An 18,589-nucleotide genomic window follows, 5' to 3' on the forward strand; every position below is an offset into this window, starting at 1 on the left:
TTAGAAACAACTAGTTTCATAACAGAATTTTCATTTTTGGGTGGAGTGTCCCTTTAAAAGTATCCCACGTGCACGTAAATGGATGAGAAACATGTTTTCTCTTCGTAAGACATGCAGAAACTTGGTTAAGAAATAAACATGGATACATTTATTGCATAATGTATAATCTGTACAAGCACGTCAATGATTTAGTTGTTCTAGACTGCGTATAGCGCTGATCAAACGTGATATTTGGCAGCCGGAAGAATCAAGTGTTGTAAACTCACGAGTGATTTCTTTCATTGTGCAACGTGACATTCACCTGATGAAACATTGTTAAAAACATAATTCGGATGTACTGTGTCTAATACCACCGCTAAGTTTTCCTCTTTGGTTGAGCTGAGCTCCCGCGTCCCTCTCTGTACTGTAGCCTGCCTGTCAGACTCGTTCCCCACACTTTTAAGACCGGGCCGGTCCTGGAGTTGGCAGGTATTCATTCGGAGTGTGAATATACATTAAGAACTCATCAATTAAAATGTATCCTTAGAATATAAATAAACATTTTGGCGGCCGCGGAACATTATGAAAGTAGCCCAAAAAAACGCAACCCGCGGCTCCATAATTTTTCCCGCAATTGCATTCTCAAAATAGCCCAATTGTGCGGGAAAACCGCGTACCTGGCAACACTGGGTGCTGGTGTATAATTCAAGCTTGTTGCACAGCAACATCACTAAAGGCCATGACTTTGGTATGGGACATCCAACTAGATAAATTTAACTCTTGTTTGATTTAGTATGAATTTGTATAACTGTACAAAACTAAGAATATCCATCACTTGGTGAAAATTCGTATTCAAATTCAAATTAATGTAGCCGTCTTGTAAAATGGTTACGAATTGCCATGAGTGCTTGAAAATCTGACTTAACATGTCAGTCGGGCAGCTTCTCTCACCTTTCATACAAACAAATGTTCAGTCTACTGTTGTTGAGGGTGGAGGAGACCACGGATGGAGGCTCCGAATCAATTTTGACGCATACATCATTCCTATTGGAATTACCTACGACCCTTGGTTTGATGTGTTACATGAAGCCACGCTAGCTGGGGCATGATGCATTGTGGGTTTAATTCCCAGGGAACACACATACTGATAAAAGTACACTGTGAATGCACTGTAAGTCTCTGGATAAAACCATTTGACAAATGCGTTAATGAAATGATGGGCATCATTTGCTCTTAATCTTCACCTCTGGGTGTTTTCGGTCAGACCTCGAATGCTCTGATAAGAGTTTGTAAGGAAAGGCTGAGAGCGTTGTGGCACAACGGCTGTGTTAATGCAGCTGGGCTAAGAGCCCAGTGAGAGATGACTTAATGGGGCTACGTGTAAGGAAAATCAATACTGAGAGGCAAGCAGTCCTTCATCCAAGCACTGCTAGGAAACATACTTTCTGCTCCATAAACCGCCTGCTTGGAAAGGGTAGACCAAAATTTTACATCACTGTCATCTTGTAGTAATTTTATTTTAAGTTAACACCGCATATTTAAGTAGTTATTTCTGCATAATAAAGAAAACCATTAAAACACTCATTAACCATGTGGTAGTGGGCATATGACATGTTTTTAGTTGGAAATTGGTGGTTGGACACCAAAACACAAGATTATTGAATGAACAATGCTACAATATTGTATGTGACAGTAGGGTTAAATAAAGTGCAACGTTCTGTGACTAACCTATTTCTGTATAAATGTGCAACAATTTGCTGTATTTTCCTATTGCTCCATGTTTAACAATGAAATAATGAAAAGTAGTCTCTCCTAATAGATGTGCAAGTTCTAGCAAAATCTCCAACCTCTGAAAAACGTGTACCAAAGCTTACGTTGTCACATCATTCTTTCTGCAAACCATCTTAAAGAAACAAGGCCAATCCAACTGAGACTCAGAGTCCTCATTACCTGTTAAACCAGTCGTCCGTGTAGCGGGGGTAAGGGTACGGGTCATTGCTACTGAAGTCAAAGCTGGCTTCTGCGTTCTGGAAAGAAAACAAAAGAAAAAATGTATCAGCCATCATTGTTTACAAATGAATAAGAACTAATTATGTCAAAACAAACAATGAACTGCATTTCATTTGATTATTTAGAGCCCATCTCTGGAATTTCCATTGTGCGCATCCCTCTGTGTGATAGGAATTGTTAATTCGCTCTCTTCACGCTGTAAATGATGTCATTTGGCACAGCAGGAAACAAGACATTTACGCCTAAATTATGTGTGAACTTGCTTTTGGAAAACAACTGGCAGAGAAAAGAAGTAAATAAAGAAAGGTGTGTGCAAACCTAATCCCTGAACATGAAATGTCGAAACCGGTATGAACTATTTTATTTTATCGTAATTAGAGCATTAATATATTTTTCTGGAAATTCAGTGGAAGGTGTGCTGTATGTATTAAAAACAGAGTGGTTCCAACTGTTTATTTTTTACAAAAAAATATTTTATTTTACCTTATTCCAAAATAAAATAGAATAAATAAATGAAAAAGAATAAGGGTGGCATCAACACAAAACTTAAGCTGAAACAGAACATGTGCATAACAGATGCAAAAGCTTCAGTAAACATTTGTCACAGGCACATAAATTCAGCCCATGCAATCAACAAATGACCCTTTTTTAGACAGAACCCTTCGAAAGAGCGCTGAAAATCGCTTTCTCGCTCTGGTCTAACAGCTTTTCACCCGACTGTCCCGGTCACCATACACTCTTTCATTATCTGGAGCATTCATTACCCGCAGAGGAAAGAGCGTGGCCTTCGTTAAATCAGAGCTGAAAACATTGTTCACTGGGAGACTCAATGGCTTTGGCTGATGAGAATGCAGTCTTGCCATTTACCAGGATGAGTCAGTGGGAGACAAAGCGAAGCCTCTCATTCCTGGGACCTGACTTAATGACATTTGGAGGACGTAACCGGGAGAATGGAATGACTTGGGGGAGGTTTTCGTTCTGGCCGTATAGGGATAGATCTTGGAAACTGGATCCAAGTCACACTGCTACATGCCATTTATTAGTAATATAGATGTAATATAGACAAAACAGAAGTATTACTTATAGGACCGAAAACCCGCTTTACTTAACAACCAAGAATACTTCTTAATAATACTTCTGATAATCGCGATAATCGTGACTAAACAAAGGACGCCAATGTGAGTGTGCACACGGAAAGAGTATTTTCTTTTAAAAAGCCTCTGGTTTTTTTTTTAGTTTGACGCGCCACATTAAAAACTGGCCGACTAATGAGATTGGCACTTTTGTTAACATGCCTGGAGCTGCGGAAGTTACAGTAAACCACTACTTAGTGGCGTTCAAGCACGAAACTGTCTTGCCGAGCACACATTGACACAGAGGAAGCAAGATGTATTCTTCTTCTGTTCGACAAGTGAGTGTCAGAAGCATAAAGTTGTGCAGCACCACCTTGCGTAAATGGGTTTTTCATTAAGCGCCATCTATGTCAGGTAGTGAATTTGCATGTTCAATCGGCTCATCACCAGTGAAAATCGTCTTGAAAAACGTTGGAGATAAGCACATGCGATTTGTAAAGGTCCAGTTGAGAGCACAGTTTCTTTCAATCTCATATAAATCTTGAGAACCTATAGTAGTATTTTGTTTATACTTTGTGTCTTCGAATGGTATTTAGTTTGATCACATTTTAAAAAGATAGACACAAATGTACTATTATTACAGAAACAGGAACAAATATTAATGCATGCCTCCATTATCCATCAAACAATCCTGGATCATTATTCATATTGTGGCATTCAAAAAACACATCTAGTGCTTATACTCCAACTACACAAGATTGCAGTTCTTCTTTGCTGTTTAAGATTAATTTATGCAGAACAAGATAAAACACTCAATGAAATACTCTACATCCCTAATCAATGTTTATATAGAGGGTATGTACGTGTCATTACATTCCTATGTGATTACCACTGCTTGTAATTTCAGCAAATAATTGCGTATTTTAGTCTGGGTTTCTTTATTTCTCCTATTGAAAGCAGCCATTTTGATGAGTGTTTTACCACTTAAGGTAGCATGCCCAGGCATGTTAACGTGGGAAAGTGATGTCATCAATGTATACCCTCTATAGCAGGGCTTGTCAACTGGCGGCCCGTGGGGCCAAATGCGGCCCATCAGTCATCTTTACCTGGCCCGCCCTAACATTTCAAATAGCTGGAGTTACATTCATTCACAATATAAAAGTAATTCCCGTGGCTCATTATGATTGACGTTTTACAAACCGGTTTGATTGGTCTGTCCAAGAAACTCAATGTGACTTATTTACAACAAAATATTCGTCAATTTACAGCCAACGGCAGTCGGTCTCTAAAACGCGTCTTGTGCCCTTGGAAGAGAGGCTAATTGCAGGAAGGGTACACCACGTGAACGGTTGTCTCAGATATTTCTATTACTTCATTCATTATGTATGATTTAAACGGCTATATTTACTAAAAACAGCTGTTCATCTCCCTCCAAAACTCGCACTGCAAAGGATCTGCCCTTCTAAGTGTGTATGGCACATAAATAAGATTGGAACTCACCCGAAGATGTGATACATTTTCTTGTGAGGACAAATTGGTACGCTTTATAAGACGCTAATTTAACATCACACAGGGCAGGAATTACTTTTGTGTTGAATGTATTAGCGTTTTTGACTTTTATTGATTTAACTTTCATTCATTCAACCAAATATCTTCATAAATAACTTCTTGAAAAAACAATGCCACCCACGTCTTGGATATACTATGGGACTGTGGGTGAGTAAATTAGCACATTATTTGTAAAGTAAATAAAGTAACACATTAAGGAATATAAAATACCATTAAAAAGACAATATTCCTTTTAATTTAGTATCATGAAAAGACACAAATAACGGATGCAATATTTGTGTGCATGTTCTAATATATGACCTATAAGCAAAAGCAACAAAAACAGTATAAAAGGAAGAAAACGCAAATAATGAGGATATGGTAAAATAGATTGCCCGTATCGTATTTAGATTTTTGTAATCTTTTTTTTTTAATTATTTTATTGTTAAAGTACAATAAAGCTTGATGGTTTCCTGACAAAAGATTCACAAATAAAGTTTGAGTGTAAATGCACTGACACTGACCATGAAACACAAACTCTTCATGATGCAAATATTGTATTCCTGTTCAAAGTTTGTGAAGGGGTGAAAGTTTAAAACACTCAGTATGACATCACTTTATCACCATGGTAACCGAACATCATAGAGAAAAGCACTTGTAGGTTGAAAGATGCCCATACGACACACAGAACGTGCTGCCGTCTGTTCTTTGGCAAACAGCCATTTGGCTTGAGATTGCAGTTAGCAACGATGAATTAAACCCAGTCCCTTGTCAAAAAATCCTCCAAATGCTTATGCAAATTCACTCCTTATCCCACATTAGTGGAATTTATCCTGAATATATTTTTTACCTCATACGCTTGAGGGGTTTCAAATGTTGTTTTACATCCTGTATATCGCAGAGGATATTTGAATATAGTTCTGGTAGGAAAGTGAGTCTGTGAGGAGTCTATGCCGTGGAGGACATGGGAAATTAATGCTGGGCCTAGTTGGAGACATCAGACGAGTGAAGCGTGCATCAGCATCATCCACCATCTCAGACACAAACTGAGGTTATTTTTGGGTTAAAACTCATCCGTGTTCCACATTCAGCCCTTCTGCTTCCACAGTGCACAGCCGGTCTCAAAACAACAAGGTCTCGATTTCTCTGCCTTACATCTAGCTTGATGCATTTATTAAACATTTTGTCAGAGATAATCTTTGGAATTCTAGCTTTCAATTTTAGTCACAATTAAAGATATCAGTTAATAATTCTTAATAAACAGTATACGAAGATAATAATTAAAGATGCAGCATTTTGCACCAATATTATGCAATATTAAAACAAATACTTAGAATAGAATTCATTGCAGCTCACTGTATATCGGAACAAAAACTCAAAATTACATGGAAATGAGCTTTTCTAATGTGCTGCTACTTGTGTTGAATCAACCAAACAAACACATATTTATACAAAAGAAACACAGCCTGTGACTTCTTTGCACTGCCCTCAAAATAAACACTTGCTTTGACTTCTTCCCCATCATGAGAATATATGCCCCCTATTGCTTGGCTGCGACTGTTTTATGGTCTTATCTGGATCGGCGGTGTGGATTTTCCCCCAATTTAGACAGCCAAGGACTAGTGGCAACAAAATATTTTTGGTGAACACACACAGAACAAAATTGTATAATAGATAATAAATAATAATCTGTATATTGTATATACGGTGTATACTGAATTCCTGTCTATACTATCTATATTGGATCACTAACAATATTGTGTATTTATTATGTTTAGGACTATGCACACGATATTCTCACTCCTTTTCATCTGTGTCAAGATGTGATAATAAAAGGTAGAATAGTTGAATACAATTGATATCTAGCACATATTCAATTGTTTCTTTTTGATGTTAATTCAACAGTGTTTTTCGGCACTCGCTTAACCCATCTTTAATACATCTAAGAACGTGTGGAAATGTCATCTGCGCTGCTTTCTCCTGTTTAAATCACTCGAGAGCTTGTCTGCAGTGTGCTATCGGTTTTCTAAAAAATTATATTTCAGTTCGTTGTGGAGTAGACACGCCTGGAAAAAGGCATTTAAAACAAATAACTTTAATGGGATAATTATGCACGCCCAAAACGTTCCATACCACATTTGACACTAGCATTTGAGATTTACACAAAGCACTCCTCTTTTTAATTATATTATGTAAATGATATTGCAGAAAACAGAGCAATAAAGAGGCAAGAATCACAAGTTAATGACTGTTCATGTTAGTCACTGATGTTTATGTACTATTTATTAAGAGCTTCTTTACTCTCAACACTGTCACTGTGTGCCGTTTACTGGTTTCAAGTGGATAACATGAATAATCAAATTAAGCGCAGATATTCGAATACAATTTTAATGAAAAAAGTTCTTACTTTAAAAACTAGTTAATAATTGGTTATACTGGAGTAATAATCAGGTAATAATACAAACAATGTTATTTTTAAAAAGGAATTAAAAATGTGTAGTTGTTATTCTTTTACTTCATGTTTATTATTTTTCATGTTATTTAAGATAAACAGGAGGTGGAATTGTGCTTTCAAAAATGTTTTTTTTTATTAATTTATTTATTTTTTATCTAAAATCTCACTCATAGGGAACCAAAGGAGTCAGGGCGGCCCCTATATTTAAATGTCTAGTCCTAAACATACTAAAAAAAAACTAGCGATTACACAGTCTCACAAGCCTTCAATACAGTATGCATAATCCAATACTTCCTCAGCAGGACATGGACATACGTGAGTATTCGATTTGTAAGAACCTGTTTTTGATTTCAGACACTAGTCAGAGGAGAAACGGAAATAAAACAACAGTACCTCCTCAGGAAGACACATGGAAAAGACTAGCAAAGATGTTAAGAGATCTACAGTATTTCGTGTGATGTGTGGCAGCATCTCATAATTGCCAAGGTGCAGCAACTCCCATCTCAGCGGGGGAAGAGAACTCAACCATTAGCTGCATATTTAATAGCACACAGGACGCAAATGTGTCATCTGTTTGAGGAAAAGAAAGACTGTCTTTGCAACCACTTACAACAGGGATCATGGCCACGCATTGAATTTAATATTAAACATCAATCAGATTAAGAGAAGAAAAATGCTATCTTTGGACAGAGGAGTGGTGATTCAGACTAGAGAATTTAGCATCAACGTTAAACAAGTGTGTGAGAATTCTGTCACCAACTGGCATCTCAATGTGTCTGGAGATATTGAACTTAACGTCAGCCAACTCAAGACCTGTGCAACAGGTAGACAACCACCCAGAGGATAAAAATAGTTGTGAGTAAAACTGTTTCTGATTATTTGTTTCATGTTTCAGATTCTCAGATGCTGAGATGTTTCTCACAAAAAAGCTAATTTAAAAAACAAATTGAAATGAATTGATTTATTGTCTTTTTTACTCAGAGCTCGATAGACACAAACCATAAGATGATTTATAACATGTGAGTGTATGTCTTTCATCACTCCAAAAAAAGCTTTATTTGATGCACCTTTGACATTCAAAACTGTTTTTGAAACAATATTATGCAATACATACAGTAATTTCAATGAGATGCACTCACATCCGCTGTAAAGTAGCTTATATGTTCACACCTGTTTCTCTGCATTTGTTTCATTATATATTCATGCAGCAAATTACAATGTTGCATGGCAACCATAAACATCAAAAGTATGCTTCCCATTTCACTGCTTAACTCTTCCCACACCAGCATTCATTTTAAAGTTGCAAGTCAGCACCAGGATTATTTGATCCTTTTTATAAAAGTGTTTTGGCCCCCATATTATTGTATTATATGAATATATGAACAAACAATATATAGTAAATGAAAAAACCCTCTGTCTTTCTTTCTTCATTCGTTCTTTTATTACCTCTTATATGTGGGTAGATTTCTTAAAAAAAACGTATAGGTAAAAAAACTGAAAAAGATTTCAGAACGATAATCAAAACATTTACTGCTTTTGGTTTCAAAGATGCTGTACAATTTTAGAAGATGTGTAACATGGCCCCCTATTGTATGGGAGTGAAAACATGGATTTCCAAAAATGTCTGTCAATAGCAGTAGAAGCATTGTTTCGTGAATGACAGAAAATGAAAGGGATAGTTCAACCAAAAATGAAAATGATGTCATCATTTACTCCCCCTCATGTAATTTCATATCTGTATAAATGACCACGACAACAGGACCTTTTTTGCACACACATATGCATACATTGCACATTGTAAATAATTGCATTCTACAGATATATATATATACATATATTGCACAGCACCTGCACTTTACATGGACACCTCCTCACTCCCCAACACTATTTATATTTATTTATTGTTTATATATAGTTTAACCTTCCTTCCTTTCCTATTTCCTTTCTATTCGGACAGTCGAAAAAGAATTTTACTGTATGTCGTAGTATGTATGGTTTTGTAGGGTGACGAATAAACTTTTAACTTGAACTTTGTTCTGACGAACACACAGAAAGATATTTGGAAGAAAGTTAAGAAATGTTCTCTTCTTGGACATAATTGGCTACCAAAGTTGGACAAATTAAAAGGTGCCCCAGAACTGTTTGTTTTTTATACTATGATAGTAGAATATGTCCCAAAAGTGAAAATTGGCATTATCTTTGTGTTTAACAGAATAAAGAAATAAGAATTTCTTTATTTGAAACAAAACAACCTGTGGGCTACTAAATGATGACAGAATTTTCCTTTTTGGGTGGACTATCCCTTTAATGCTGAGGAAAGAGTTAACAACCTATCTCTATTAATTGTTCAGAATATGGCCTGCTCTGACACATTTGTACTGTTGCATGTTGGTATAACTGTACTTTCCCGCTAAGGGTATCTCATTATTGTCTATATTCGCTTAGCAAGGTCCTAGCTTTCAGCCCAACATGAGAAAGTAAAATGAAATCAAACAATCAACTAAAATGAAACTTACGTAATTTAAGGCGAGGTCTGGATGTAGATAATCAATACCTGCAAGATAAATCAAAATCAGTATAAATTTGACCCATCTTGTGTGTACTTTATTCACAATATCAAGATGAAGTGTGGAATCTGAAAGTGATCACGCACCATCATCCATGATGGCAATGGTGACACCTTTGCCGGTGTAGCCCATAGTCCAGGCCTCTGCCACATTAAGGTCCAGCCCTGGAGTTCCATCCGCTTGACCTGTATTTATCTAATCAAACGACACAAACACCTCACATGAGTATCCGCCGTACACCAACTCTGCAAAAATGAGAAATCACGAGGGAGACTGCAAGGTGAAGGAAATAAATGTCAATCATGACATGTTACACTGTGCTGCAACCATGCAGTGGAGTGTTTAACTCTGACAAACTAAGTTAACAAACATTTTCATTTGCAAAACAGGGATGTTTGTCATGATAAGGCCTGGAGAAATAAAGAAGCCAGCTTTTATTTTATTCTGGCTTGAATGTAAATTTTGATGAGCAAAAACCATTTGAATTAAGAGCCATCAGTCAATCTAGATTAATCCAATACACAAAGTCACAGTGTTGAAGGTCAGATAAAATGAGGACATTATGAACGGTAATTACTCACAAGATACCACTGCTTGGTGAAAAGCGGGTCACTCATATTGACGTCAAAGTTACTGATGTCTCTGTAACCCCTCTTTTGACGGCCAAAACCCTCCTGAGGAAATACATTTTTCACCTGAAAAACAAAGCCTTTAGTCTTTACTGCTGAATAGACAAGTAACGGCTAGCAGCTTCAGCAATACTCTATAATATATCTAGAGGAAAGACTCATACAGTGATACTAAAAATAACCTTGCTGGGATGACCAGGATATACAATCATATTATGGTGATATATATCAACTACACATTTGGAGTTACAATTGCAACCAAGCAGACAGAGATGCGAACAAGTCATTGCATTGCAAGTCACAACAAGTAAGTCTCATGTCTTTGCCTGCAAGTATTGAGAAGTCAAGTCCCGAGTCGAGAAAATCCTGTCCAAGTCGAGTCCAAGTCCTCAAATTTTAACTTCAAGGCTTTAACAAGTCATTAGTTTCCCCAAATCCTCTTTCCCCAAATCAGTTTCACTCTATTAAATAGTATTGTAGATTTATATTTATTTGTCACAAAGGCTTTACAATCTTTTATTCAAGATAAAGTTCAGTCTACATTTCAGCTTATAGATAATAGAGGTATGGGACTCACCAATATATTTCAGTATATGTATTTCTTGTTCTTCAAATGCTTTGTTTCTTGAAGTGAAACTTTACACAGCTTCTAAATTTAAACACTACATTTTACAGTTATACATTTCAGTTAGCTTTTATTTCTGTGAGCTAGTTAAAAAAAAATATGGAGCTTGTATTCAAGAAATGTGTTATGACTGTTAACTAAAAATGTAATGCTGTAAACTTCGGATTGCACAGAATGAGCAAGGTCATGAATTATAAGCATGAGAACAACCGTTAGCTAGTATTAGAGAGCAATCATCTTAGACATTGTGTATATTGAATGCATTTAGGCAGGCTAGCAAACAAGTTGAAATCATCACAAAAAGACCTTCTCTGAGCTTTTATAAGGCATGTGTCATAAAACGAAAAGTTACCACGCATGCGTAGAATGCATTTCTTACACAATTGGATGCGTTTTAGAATAATAAAATGTTGTATTACTGCTGTCTCCGAAGAAGTTTAAGTATTTTAAATATATTTTTAACAGTTCACTAGCGCTTGTGTGTCTAATTTACGGCCTAATTGTCTGAAATATGAAATAAACAATATGTGGTTTAAAGCACCAAACTGTTTTGATAAATGACATCTGATACATTGCCAAACACAGCGGGCAGCTCTGTGATCAAAACTTCGATGGTTGGTTATAAAGGGGTCATATGGCACGAATACATGTTTTGCTGTGTCTTTGGTGTGTTATAAATTACCCATGCATGTATTAAATACGAAAAAATTGCTAAATTTTAAGTGTTGGAACAAAAGATGCATTCTATGGAAAAGCGAATGCTCACCCAGACCTGCCTGAAACGCCTCGTGTAACCACACCCCCACAAATCTACGTCATTTTGTGTTATGACTTGACTAAGACCGCCCGAATCTAGATGCAAGTTAGGTGGGTGTACCGGTAAATCTCATTGTAGGAGACGCTGTGTGTTTTCGTTGCGAAAAGAAAGCCTCTTTGATTGCACTTCCAAAAGATGAGACAACTAAAAAACGAATGGTTACATTTTATTTACAATACTCATTCAGAACAGTACAATCCGAATGTTTAAGTGCGTGCAGTGTATTTCACAGATGATTGCTTCATGAACCTTGAAGAGAACAAGGCAGGCTGTGCAGGAAAGCTTTTGTTAAAAAAGTGGGGCAATTCCAACCATTACAACTTCACAAGGACAGTCTGTCGCTTCAGATTTGCAGCCTGTAAGTATAATTTCATTGTAAAATATTTTTTTATGGTATAATAAGGGTTGAGTTTGTCATGTGTTTGTAGCGCATGTTGTTTCTCTGTGTGATCTGCAAATGCAGACACGCGCGCAACGTGAACATAAACAACATAAATCCTAATAATCTGTAATAATGTTCCACCAACAAGCAACAAATGTCGTGTTTATAATGGGGTTTATTGTCTTTGTAGAGTCGCCCCGAGATATGGCGTAACACTGGTTAACCACTAAAGGCAAATCTTTATAACATTGTATATAAATGGTAAAACAGTTAGCTATTGTTTTTAAAACCTTCCTTTACATCCTGCTTAAATCTCGCTGGCAAAGTTGATGCATTAGCTGGATCATCTTCATTTTCCGGATCAGATTCAGTCTCGAATTGATAAGAAATACCGATGACAGTGTATCATCTGTCAGTACAATGTCAGTACAATTGCTTGGGAACCTGATGTTCCAAATATGTTAAGATGCGTTCAATTTTCGTCACACGCTTGCAGTATTCGACCAATCACTATGCACTGGTTAACTGGCCAATCATAGCACACCTCCCTTTTCAGAGCTATAAACTTGGGGAGAGCTTTTTTTAACCTTAAATCTTGTATACACATTTCATTACTAATTGTGTTCAAGTCTAAGTCAAATCAGGAGTCATTGGTGTCCTAGTCTAAGTCAAGTCACAAGTCTTCTTTGATTTTGTCGAGTCGTAAGTCATCAAATTTGTGACTTGAGTTCGAGTCAAGTCCAAGTAATGGTACTCGAGTCCACAACCCTGCGAGAAGATGTTTAAATCAACTAGTAGTTAATAGAAAATTTAGGGGGCAGTTAGGACAATTCTAAGGGCCCACACGCTTTTGAGATAACTCATTACCCCTTTAATCACCAACAACAGCATGACCTTCCACCTGAACAGTGGTGGAAGCCCTTGGAAGCCCACCACTACCAAACCATGACGTCAAGCATGTCCAACAGACAAAGGAAACTGGAATTAACCTTTCACATTTGCATGTTCTTCACATAAAAACAGACCAGATCAAAGTCAATACTGTGATTTGAAAAGCGCTTTGATGACGGCTCAATCTAGCCCTCTAGACAACTAAAATCCCAACATCAAATGATGCTTGTTCAATTGCGCTTTGATCTCCGTTGAAACACTAAGTGTAAAAGTAAAATCACATCATATAACAATTTATTTAATGCTCACAACATAGATACTGTACCTCATGTTTTTTTCTGAACATGTCCTCCTAAAAAAAAAAACGGAAGTAAAAATGATCGCACCGTTGGGTTCACGGGGCCCTAAAATATGCAATATGACTAAAAAGTGCTCATAAATAGCTGTTTATAGCTGTAGCCCCGCTTGAAAAAAACAGATGCTTGGACCCAAAAAACGGAATTCCTTATGTCACCACTTAACAACCGAATAGAGTAAAATATGTAATAAAGAATTGTTCAGTGTTAGTAGCATAACAGTGGTAATATGTTTTAAATTAAGTGCACATTCTTATTTCAGCAATACAACTTTGTTTTAACCAGGTATAAGATTCAAGGACATGGTTATGTAATTGTAAGAATGTGAGCTTAAAGAATGTAAAGTGACAGGTACAAGTATGACCTTTGAATTAAATTGAATTCATTGGTATATGAGTTGGTTCTGTCTGCCGTAAAGACTTTAACATCAGCAATTTGTATAGGCTGCGCTATCAGTTTGGAAGATTTATTATTTGTATTCATTTTTTTCAGTTTTTGCAATTAATTCTGTTGTGTTTCATGATCCGTCACAAGGGAGAGCAAATTGAATAATTGAAAGTATAACCTCCAGAATTTTCAGCCTCTAGTATGAGTATATGGTAGCAGTATAGTTTGAGATGCATTTAGTTATGATGGTCAGCTCGCTCCTTTCAGCTCTTTGTGTGTGTGGGGGGGTGGCGCTTTGGTCTTTCCTGTGGGTCTGCACTGAGAACAGCCTGTCTTATCTCACATCTGACACATTAGTGACTCAGATGTTGCTGCTCAAAATGGCACCGAATGCTTCAAATGTGCAGCATGCACCCCACTTTTATTTTTATCTGAATATAGATTTTTGTTTTTTTAACATGATTCAGAACTCCATGTATTATCAATGTACATTTTTACATGTGTTCCTCTACCAGATGGTTGTATCTAACTTGACTTGCAAATGAACAAACAAATGTGTTTTATCCAAGGGGGGAATAATACAAGTAATGCTACCACATCAAATTTCACATGAATACTATTTGCATTTCCTCTTTGCATGCTTATGTTTCTTGATTTTATTAAAACGTTATTAATCGCGCTTAACTATCAACTACTTATAAGCTAGACTGTCTTTGTATATTATTGCCATCGTTTGGTTCTTCTGGGTTCTTCTTTTGACACATATCAGTATTTCCCAATGTTTGCTTTCAAGCAGGTTTTCTGACCATTCCCCCATTGGCCATTAGTTAGCCAAACAGATTTCCCTGACCCATTCCAGCCACTGGTTCAGCCATTGAAAAATCTTCTGAAAGCACACAGACCCATGGTGGTAAGACTTTCATTATTTGTTGTGGCGTGTATTGAGCTGGGATAAGAAAAAGGATTTCATTATCAAAACATTACACCCTTCATCTTTAAATCAGAGAGGAAGATCATTAAACAAGGGAAACAATAACAGGCTGTGTCACAGAATCAGTTGCCGTAGCCAAGGACTATATTACTATATTACAACATCTCCAGCATGGCTGAGGATTGTCCAAATGAAGAGCAGAGCAAATATTAGCTATTCCTCAATGTAAACAGGCTGAGAGGAGTGTGTGAATGACAGAGCGTAAAAAACAAGAAACAAATCAATACACGCGCTCCATGACAACACTTGAGATGAAAATGGTTTTCTGCGACAGAGAAACCCCTTTTCATCCTTTCGCATTGATTCTGAAATGCCTTCCAGGGTTATTCTTATGGCTCTTTGCTTGAATAGCAATGAGACGATATATTTGTACCAAGAAGTTGTAAATCCATCACAGACAGCTTAAGTAGTTCACAATGCTCATAATGATGTGTGTGTGCGTCGTGATGTCAAGATGATGTGTATAACCCCAATTCCTATCAGTGTGTTATGGTGACTCTGTGGCTGTTGAATTTATTACTTAAATCAGTGAAACAACATGAATTTCAAACAAACCTCTTGACTATGTATTATTGACACCATCCATGCAGTACAAAGAAATAGCACAGATTTATGCTAAAATCCATTGGCTATAATTTGTAATGTATTGTGGTTTGCCACCCAATGTACTTCCATAACCCATGTATTTCCTGGTAAACAAGGTTAATCTGAACAGGAAAAAATGTTTGAGGGGACATTAAATTATCCATTGGGAATTGAATGGATTATAATGAATTGGATTGTGAATTGAAGTGGCCATTACCAGAATGGTTGGAGGAGTAAAACAAATAAATACGAGGGCTTGGTGAAGATAGCGAAGAAATGAGGGCATTTTAACTAGTTATTAATTTGATAAATGTTTGCAATAAGAAAAGAAACATTACGATTGGAATAACACGCATTGATAAATTATGCACAATAGGACAGTGGACATTAATGTTTCAATATTAACACATAATGTAATAGATTTATTTATTTTAATAAATAGTCGGTAGAGCTATTTTCTATTATCATTACAATCCATACCACAAATTCTTTCAACTGTTATCAATGCCTTCACATTAAGGTGTAGAAACGTATCAAAAAGGGCAGAAATATTCTCGTGTGGGTTCATTCTGTACAGCTTTTACAAAATGAAGTAGAATGATTAATGCATCAAATTTACTCAAAATGTACAAATTAAAATATTTCTATTTTAATGTTCACTTAGAGCAGAGTGGTTTTATGATGAAGTAGTCCTAGCCTCAGACGGCACATAAACAAAACGCAAAATAAAAGCTTTTCGCAGGTGGATCTCGACTGGTCCTTGTGAAAATACTTGTGGCAGGTTTGTGGCTGTAAATGATTGAAAATAATTCAAAAGGTTTTGTCTGATAAACATATTCTAGCGAGCACATCAGATATGCATGCATGTATATTACAAGAAGTCAATCCATCATCTAAACTACTAAATGTCATGACTTCCTAAGAAATACCGAAGCGAAGATGAAACCCAGGTTGGAACCAAAACAAACCTGATTGATGCTGTATTTAAACATTGGATTTGACATCAAATAGTGTTGTTTTGGCTTCCCATGGCTGGGCTAGTTTCCATACATCACTACATTGTAAATTACAGGTCTTACCCGCTGATCCTGGGTCAGGTGGTGATGGCGGCGAAGGCTGCGTTTCCTCCGTGTTTTTGGGGTGTCCTGTGGGTACAAATGATATAACCCCTCGCCAAAGGGAACCTGAAATTAAACACACTTTAATTAGAAGAGACAGTGTGAAGAACATGAATGATCTAAACCCAGAAAACAATTATGCATGTTAGCCCTGGTGTGAACAATTTAATGAAATGTCAATGTTCCCCATGCGTTTAATCTTTTGTAAGGTTAAAATGTCTCTATGTTTGTGCAGCAACAGTTAACATTCAATTTATTCCATAATCTATATATTGAAGGGAAAATACCAATATTTTAATTAATATTTTTGGCATGCATGTTATTTATTTAAAGCTATGAAATTTGCTTTGACAATCCAAAACTGTGAGAACTAAAAGTCCTAGAATGCAATATTAATTTGCACTTTCTGTGTCAAGGTAGCAGAGAATTACGTAACGCAAGATCAGCTTCTACAGTCTCTTGACTTAGATTGTGTGTTGGGGATACATGTCTGAATGGATCTCTTATTAGACATAATCTAACGTACTCCAAAAAAAAAAACACTGCGAAATCAGCAACCCATATTTAACTATCTCGCTTCGAAAGGTGATATTTTAATGCATGGCCACACACGAACTGCTGAAGCAGTGATGTTTTGACATTTGACAGGGCTGATTTGTCAAACTAATCAAATCTTCAGTTCTGCTATAAACGTTCCTTTGTGAAGATGGAATAAATGAATATGGCTATTTCAGATGATTGACACGTTTGCTGTTATTGTTTGCCATACTATTCTTAAACATTTTCTTACAGCTTACCTTTTGAAAACAAAAATGAACCTGAACAGCATGATATCAGCAGAATGATCAAAATGACAACCCCCGCGGTTTTATAATGAAATTCAATAATGTTTTAGATTCATCTGAGCTTGAATTGAAAGCCATACTCTGAGTGCTGTGAGTGAATCTTGTAGCAAGTAGTAAAAAGAAGGATTTTACTATTTTGGATTTCATAATTATCCTTATACATCTGGAAACAAAACTAAAGGATAATACAAAAAATCTTATTCCAATCTGAATCACTAAGAATCAGTAAAATATTGGAAAAATCTCCTTTGGTAAACAAGATAGGTTTCTTCTCTGGGCTAAATCCTTTCAGGACTTACTCCATGATAGCAGTCCCAGAATCCTGTAAACATTCCTTCATTATTTCCGTCTGAGGATCAGTTTAGTTTAGTAGTGTAGCCTAATGGTTTATTTGGCCATTAAAGAATAATAATAGTGTGACTTTATTAATTTACGTAACATAATACAGCATATTCAATATTTTATTTGAAGTTTTTTTTTTCTGTACAATCTTACATTTGCAGTTATTTTGCTTCTGCTGTAAACGAGAACATCTTGTACTCAAATGCATTGACATGTGTGATTTGATATAATTGCATACAATGAATTGAATGCATGCGTAAACGAAAAGCGCGCATTAAACAAACACTTTGGATCTCGTTTTGTCGCGCGTATAAAAGCGATCTTGCTACTCACCTTTCTCGCACTTCTAAAGCCATGCTCCAGGGCAAGTTGATGGGCATCTTCGTCTGTCCCCTCATGCAACTGAACGAGAAAATGATCCGTCAAGACGACCTCCTCGTCCGCTGCAGCTATATGCATTAATGCATGAAACAGTATGAGAGCCACCGCTGTCCCATCTCTAAAGAATCCAAGCATCGTGTGCTATTTATTTCTCCGTGCTGTTTGTGAGTGAATGCTGTCAAACAGAGAATGATCTGAATGCTCGAGCACTTCACCAGGGCTTTTCAGGATGCATCTCCTCAGTCATCGGAGGATGAGATGTGGGGAGTCGGACCGTGCGTCGTTCGGGTTGATGGTTTGTGTATAGGACCGAATCTGCATTTCAGCCTCCCTTTAATCTATAATTCATCGGCATAAACGTGTGGCTCTTTTCCACGTGACGTTCCACAGAAAGATGCCCAATGAGATTGAAGAGGGTGTGGCTGATGGCAGCCGTTCTCCCTCCCTCAGTGTGGATGAAGTACTGTACTTTCAGCACCCTGGACAACTCCTCCATCCCCATACCGAGCGTGTGCTAAAACTACGTTTCGTAATTAATTAATCATGCTCATTTTTATACAGTTCTTCTTATATATCTCTTTAAAGACAGTAAGAAAAGCATCATTTAG

The 18,589-nt window shown here is 36.7% G+C and overlaps 1 protein-coding gene across 1 annotated transcript in view; it reads right to left on the minus strand.

Annotated features, from left to right (window-relative positions):
* pcsk2 (proprotein convertase subtilisin/kexin type 2) overlaps window positions 1-18,313 on the minus strand; it is a 40,511-nt gene extending 22,198 nt beyond the window's left edge. Inside the window, exons 1-6 of the mRNA XM_056761500.1 lie at window positions 17,934-18,313; window positions 16,375-16,479; window positions 10,214-10,327; window positions 9,719-9,827; window positions 9,582-9,619; window positions 1,930-2,006 (exon numbers count right to left, since the gene is read on the minus strand). Coding sequence (XP_056617478.1) covers window positions 1,930-2,006; window positions 9,582-9,619; window positions 9,719-9,827; window positions 10,214-10,327; window positions 16,375-16,479; window positions 17,934-18,116 — 626 coding nt within the window. The 5' untranslated portion in view covers window positions 18,117-18,313. The remainder of the gene's footprint in view (window positions 1-1,929; window positions 2,007-9,581; window positions 9,620-9,718; window positions 9,828-10,213; window positions 10,328-16,374; window positions 16,480-17,933) is intronic.
* Window positions 18,314-18,589: the final 276 nt, after the last annotated feature.

The sequence above is a fragment of the Triplophysa dalaica genome, chromosome 11 (genome assembly GCF_015846415.1).
Source record: "Triplophysa dalaica isolate WHDGS20190420 chromosome 11, ASM1584641v1, whole genome shotgun sequence".
Taxonomy (NCBI): domain Eukaryota; kingdom Metazoa; phylum Chordata; class Actinopteri; order Cypriniformes; family Nemacheilidae; genus Triplophysa; species Triplophysa dalaica.